Source organism: Cylas formicarius, unplaced genomic scaffold, assembly GCF_029955315.1.
Source record: "Cylas formicarius isolate icCylForm1 unplaced genomic scaffold, icCylForm1.1 PGA_scaffold_10__41_contigs__length_53128322, whole genome shotgun sequence".
NCBI classification, from domain to species: Eukaryota; Metazoa; Arthropoda; class Insecta; order Coleoptera; family Brentidae; genus Cylas; species Cylas formicarius.
In genome coordinates, this window is record NW_026844214.1 from 30,642,957 (window position 1) to 30,649,743 (window position 6,787).

The window sequence follows — 6,787 nt, forward strand, 5'->3', positions numbered from 1 at the left end:
TGTAAGATTGTTTAATAAATTTTCTACAAAATTATAACTCATTTAGCATCAGCAAGGAAATAACATATAATTCTGCAGATTAATTCGCACCTACGCCAGTCATTTTTTGCATCTATTACTCTGGCTATAAAAATCACTGTAATTAAGGGCCTAGATAATTTTCAATCAATTTATTTTTTGATACTTTTGTCACGCAATGGAAAATGGCAATATATATATATATATATATATATATATATATATATATATATATATATATATATATATATATATATATATATATATATATATATATATATATATATATATATATATATATATATATATATAGCAGTTCTATGGTTCAAACGAACTATTTTACATACTAAAGTGGTTTTCGTAGCAAGGTAGGTCAAATTTTTTTTTTAATATTGCTTGGATTTGAAAATTTAGAAAGGGGGGTATTGGGAGTATTATCTTTAACTTAATAATTTAAATCCGTTACTCTTTTCCGTTTTTGACCATTCATAGTGCGCTCATATTGAGATGCTGAACGAACTATTTACATACTAAAGTAGTTTTCGCAGCAAGTCAAAGATTTTTTTTAATATTGCTTGGATTTGAAAATTTAGAAAGGAGGGTATTGGGAGTATTATCTTTAACTTAATAACTTAAATCCGTTACTCTTTTCCGTTTTTGACCATTCATAGTTCGCCCATTATTGAGATGCGTGAATGGTTTTAGTGACAATACTAAAATAGTTGGGCGATGCAGATTCCGGCATGGATGACAAAGGACTTTTTTTTAAAAGCCCTTCGAAACTTTCTGAAAAATGATAAGGTGCAGATTATTTCGTTCACTACTGAAGATGCCATACCGGCAGGAGAAAACTACACTAGTGATCTATTTCGGACAACTATGATCTTTAGAAAAGAACAGGGGTATGTTTTGTTGATTAAAATGTAGCAGTGAAATAAGAAAGTAATTTTTGAAATTAATGCGATTTGAAAGATAATGATTAAGTACATTACATGATTACATGATCAGGACTGAAAAACCGTGCGGGTTGAAACAAAAATAATTTCGTTTCAAATCTTTTAAAAAGACTGCTAACGTCAATAAGTTAACCAGACACGTCATGTATACTACTACACCACTAATTATGGAATTTATAGTCGCTATTTGAGGATTAATAGGCCAAGCAAGATATTAGAATGGGCTATCTTAAATAACTTGACAAATGCATCATGTTCATTCTAAATTGTAAAGTTTTCAAGCCATTATTATAAAACGAGGAACGAAAATAAATACGACCCTAAATGACCAGCAATAATGCTGAGGGAATAGGCATTTTCGTGTGTGACTTTTAAACCATATTAATATGGCACATACTCAATATAGACATTAAAGTCACCACAGCATTAAAACCAATTATGGATGCCCCAAATATTTCAATCAATACTTACTTCAGTTTAACACCAATAATAAAATTGATGTAATGAACTTATTAGGGAATTTTTTTTTATAAAAATATCGAAGGGGCTGTTTTATATGTAATGTCACTTAATCTCTTGTGTAATATGGAAACCATATTTGACAATTTTAAATAAAAAATAATTATAAAACTGAGGTAGTAGATAACTATGCAAAAATCAAAACTACAGATGACTGGTTTTTATCGAAGTGGGATTCAGGTATTTAGTGAAAAAAATATATAAATAGTTAAGTATTATTAATAAATAAAATGTCTCTTCACTTAGTAAAGTCTGTTCATAGAGAAAGTGACTAACTGACACGAATCAAGGAAAGACCCGGGCAAGCTGTAAGAATGAAATATGGCCGAACAAGTCCGTACTTTGCTTAGTATTTAATTATTTGGGGTTTTGTTAGGAAAGATACTAAACAATATTTATTTATTTATGTTTAAATCTAAAATAAAATTACAAATTATTTTTATTACCTACTTAAATTACTTAAAATTATTCACATAATATAGCAGCATCACTATCGCTATAATGGCCTGTTCTAATTATTATTTGTTCTATATTATTTGCAATATGGATATACGATTGTCCTGCATTTTCTAACAGAATTTATCCAACTTTGTGGAGGGATGTTAAAAACTTCGGTGGTAAGGTGGAAGCCTTAAAACTGTGTACTGTAAACTGTACTTTTGTAGGTTCAAGCTTTGTAGAACCTCAATTAATTGCTTGTTGGTATAATCTTAGTAAAAATAAATGTCGTTATTATGTATTACGTATTATTGTTGCTATTGTGTCACACGAGGAAGGGGTTTTAGTCAACTGTCTACTGTGATAACTTGCATTGTCCATTACAATTACGCTATTAGGAGAAGTGTTTGGAACTACAGTTTTTAAACCAACTTTTAAATAAATCAGCAGTGGTATCTTCATGGTAATGCAGAGAAGAATCTTTAATATTTTTTGCAGACAGAGAAGGTCCATTTGGAATCCAACCATCTTTAGAGCCAGCATGAAAATAGTTATTCTTTTACCTCTTTTTGATGGCGCGTTTGTTTTGCACTTATCAGTTGAGTCAACCTAACCCTTTTCCGGGGTATCATAAGTGTCGAACAGGTTTCATTCAAGTAAATAATTGGCCTTTGTTGTTCTCTGTAAATCCTATTTTTTTCTAGATATTCCAGTCGCTATTTCCGAATTCTAAAAGATTCCATTAAAACTTGCCTTTTGTAATTTTTTTTAAATCTAAAACCCATGTGTTCAATACACTTCCACAAGGTAGTTCTGCAACATTTAACACCGGTTTCATCTTTTTCAAGCCTCCTAATTAAGATATTAATGTAGCCACGCTTTGTTCCCCGTATAACTGGTAAATTTTACGCCGTATTATATCTTGATCACTACACTCGAGAAAATGTCAGCATCGCTTCTTTTTTTTCCTCGCTGAAATGGGATTATTCACATTTTTCCATACAGTTGATATTGGAATTTTCGTCAATGTGGCCGTTTCTTCTAAAGATGCTTGCTTGCTGGCACCACGTTCATTGACAGTCAAATAAACGTTGTTTATAACTTCCTTAGTCTCAATAGAATAGTGTTTCCTGCATTTGGGCGGGAGCATCTCCTGAGATACACTAGATTCGCACTAATTTTGAATAATTCGAACACGATTCACCACACGCTGTATTACACACGAAATAAGAATGATTACTAATAAACTTAAACTATGTAGAATACCAAACCAAAGAATATTACACAGAGGTAGGTATAAAATTATTTTCTATTACGGACCACAATTTTACCTTAATTTAAAATCCGAAACTTTAGGTAATAATCTTGTTGCATTGTATGTTAATGACCACCCTTGGATAATCGCATTCAAAAGCAATTGGTCACTTTCTTATATCTATGAACAGACCATACCTGTTGGTAACCACCACTTTTCCTTTTCGAAATATATGGCCAATGAAGGACTGACCTTTCGGAGACTCTATAATGCTTTTAGAATTAATCAATTACTCTTAATTACTCTACCGCCTTGCCGGAACACATTTTAGGCACCGTACAGAGAAATTATCCGTTATTGTAAAAGTAGGCAACGAGGACGGGGGAGTGAAACAAGACCTAGCAAATAAATTACACCTATTTGAAAAGGAAGCTGAAATGTTTGGACGCACTTTTCCAGCAATGTATGACATTCTCGGTCCGTAGAATGCAAATTATGAGAGCTTTTGCGAACTTGCATCCAATTTTAGGAGAGTATTATACGCTTTCTTCTCAGTGCTTGTACTCATGCCTCAATCCTCATTCAATTATTATTCTCGAAGACTTAACGACTTTGGGTTTCAAAGTACTTCCAAGGCACATCGGCTTCGATTTAGAGCACTGCTTTCGGGTTGTTGAAAAGATGGCCCAGATGCACGCGGCATCCGTTATAATGTATGAAAAGGTAAATTGTTTTTGTAAAACTTCGTGCGACCGGTTGTAAGGTCCGAAATTTAATTTTCTTTTGTATACGATTGCTACATCATTAAACGAATCACCTAGTCGAAACACCAATTAATTGCAGATTTATGCAGATTATGATTTTATCGTCTTAAAAAAAAACAAGCCGCTGTATAATTCATTATACATTATACGTATCGTCTTAGCTTAAAGGTGCCACATAAAAGACTCATCACATGCAAAACCCAAATTACATATTGCTTAATTACAAAATTATAGAAAGATTAATGGAAAGTCCAGAAAAGATAGATGTTTTACCAATTAAGGACTTTGGATTTTCTGTGAATAAAAAATATAACAACAACAACAACAAATTGCGGCACAAGTGCGCTAGATGTTTCGTCAGAAAACAATCACGTAACAAATTACAACTTACGTATATAATAAAACAAAACTGTATAAGACGAGTATTACAGGAAAATATATAACGACCAATACTTTGGCGTAAAAAACCACATTCATTTGGAAAGCAAAACATTAATTATAGTACATTTTATGTTCTTCAGTTAAACCTCACTATGGCCAACATACTAACAAGTACAATACTTAATAATATGCTATGTCATTACAACACATTAGTGTAATTCATGAGGTTGCATTGTGTTTTAAATGGTGCCTAATTGATATATAATTCTTACTAGGATCCATCATTAGTGAAACTATACTCCGAAGGACTGTACGGAGATAATCATTTAGTTAGGCAATGGGTTTCGGCTGGCTATAAAGGTTTAATCGATGCCTGTTCAAGATGGTCTGGTGAGATTGTTGAAAGGTCATAAAGTCGAAATACTTTAAAACTCTGTTACAGGTTTCGAGAAATATGGCTACAAGCTGCAAGCGCTGGGGGACGAGGCTCTGGAGAGAGGCTTTCAAGCACAAAAAAGAAAATTAGGGGGTTTTAACGTTTTAAATCACGGTGACCTCTGGGTTAATAACATGATGTTCTCGTATTACACAGATAGCAAGCTTAAAGATTTGCGATTTGTAAGTTATTTTAAAATATGTGTTCTTTTTGGAATGTATTGCATCTAATCTTGTCACACTTTAAGATTTATTTGTTTAAGTGCAATTTTTTTTATTGGCAAGGCATGTATGGTTCAGTAATATTACATATTTTTAAATCTCTCAGCGTTTTTAGAGCGATCATGACTATCTATGACGGCATGACTGTAAGTTGGATTTTTAAGGCCCTCAGTAAAATTAACCAAGAATTCAAACTAGACAATTATAATAGCATTTTATTTCATAATAACAAACGATAAAAATATGTTAGAGGAATTTAAATTTAAAACTTAAGCCAAATGCCTACTTTTATGAACATTTTTGGTTTTAAGATTCTTGATTCTTTATTTTGCGATAACGAGTAAATCTGCTTCTCCGCTAAAATGCAGACCTAGAAACGAATTTTTTTCAAATTTAAAATGTTTAAACCTCATTTGTACTTTTCAATTCTTTTAGTAAAATGAAATGAAGCAACCCGAAAAACTTTACTTGCTTTAATTATAATTAATATAAAAATATTTACAATAACAAACAAATAATGATTTTTAGATTGACTTTCAAATGAATATATTTACAAGCCCGGCTATAGATTTGCACTACTTTATAGCAACTAGTACGAAAATTGAAGTGAAACTTGATCATATAGAAATCATACTGGATCATTATTACGCCCAGTTGATTGCAAATCTTGCCAAAATGCAATACTCCTTAGAACGCGTGCCAACGAGGGAACAGTTTAAGAAGGATTACAACTACAGAGCATTCTACGGTAAATATTCTACTACTACTGGGTTCATACTCGTTATAGAAGGGGTGCAGTTGGTCGTCAAACATTCATAAAATCTCTTTAACTCTTTCTAACTTTTTGCTTAATAACAAGTTTGTTTCTACATGTTTGTTTTTTGCGAAATGACTTTTTCGCCTTTATTTATTATTTTCAGGCTTAATGGGAGCAGCTACAGTATTAGCTTTTGTTAAAGCAGCCGAGGGTCGCAAAGACGCCTCTTTCGAGAATATTATAATTGACGAAAGTAAAGAAGGATTTAGATATCACGCCTACAACAATGAGAGATACAGAAAACATATGGAACATCTTCTACCCTATTATGATAGCTTCGGGATTCTTGATTAAGGCAAATCACTAAACCGGATTATGTTACTATAGTTTATTTGTGGTGATTACTTTTGTTAACTAATTCAATAAATCATAATAATAAATGTGTTTTATTCGTTAGAGTTTAAAAATCAAAGAGTTCGAAAATTGAAAATTTTGAAGGAATCAATCGTTTCCAACGTGACCGAATAAGACAATTACAAATTTAGTTGTATGAAAAACTTGATACAATACATGTATTAAAAAGAAGTAGATAAAAGTATCACATTTGTTTCATTAATTTTTTGACAGCATTTTATTGTTTTCATTTTCTATTTCAAAAATACAAATTTGCACGTATACATACATAAACAAATTATGTATCAACATTATGATTATTAGCTATACACTAAACATTTAAATCCTTAACTTTGAACATATTCTCTAAATTTAAAATGAAAATATGTTGTTAAAATAAATATGTTTTAAAAATAATATAAGTGAAATTCGAAGAGATTTCATATTGTATCCAAAAACATTTGAAAGAAATGTTGAATATTATGACATATCTATCATGATGACTCATAAATAACAAACATCTAAAATAGTGTGCAGTCTTTTTTTTGTACCTCACAATAAGAAAACAAGAGCAACACTTCCACTACCAGAATGTGTAGAAACACTCTGCGTCAAATTTGTTTACGATTTCTGTTCAACACCGTTTATT

The 6,787-nt window shown here is 31.4% G+C and overlaps 1 protein-coding gene across 2 annotated transcripts; it reads left to right on the top strand.

Moving 5' to 3' along the window:
- Positions 1-345: 345 nt before the first annotated feature.
- On the top strand, positions 346-6,133 carry LOC132701693 (uncharacterized). Of its 2 annotated transcripts, none has more exons than XM_060669810.1 (8): positions 346-386; positions 724-920; positions 3,518-3,663; positions 3,716-3,909; positions 4,607-4,721; positions 4,774-4,949; positions 5,517-5,736; positions 5,909-6,133. In XM_060669810.1, the coding sequence occupies exons 2-8, from the start codon at positions 748-750 to the stop codon at positions 6,097-6,099; spliced, it is 1,215 nt and encodes a 404-aa protein (XP_060525793.1). In that variant the 5' UTR covers positions 346-386; positions 724-747; the 3' UTR covers positions 6,100-6,133. The 2 variants fall into 2 exon arrangements, with proteins under 2 accessions (XP_060525793.1, XP_060525802.1); XM_060669819.1 differs by having other exon boundaries at positions 365-386; positions 690-920.
- The last annotated feature ends 654 nt before the right edge of the window (positions 6,134-6,787 follow it).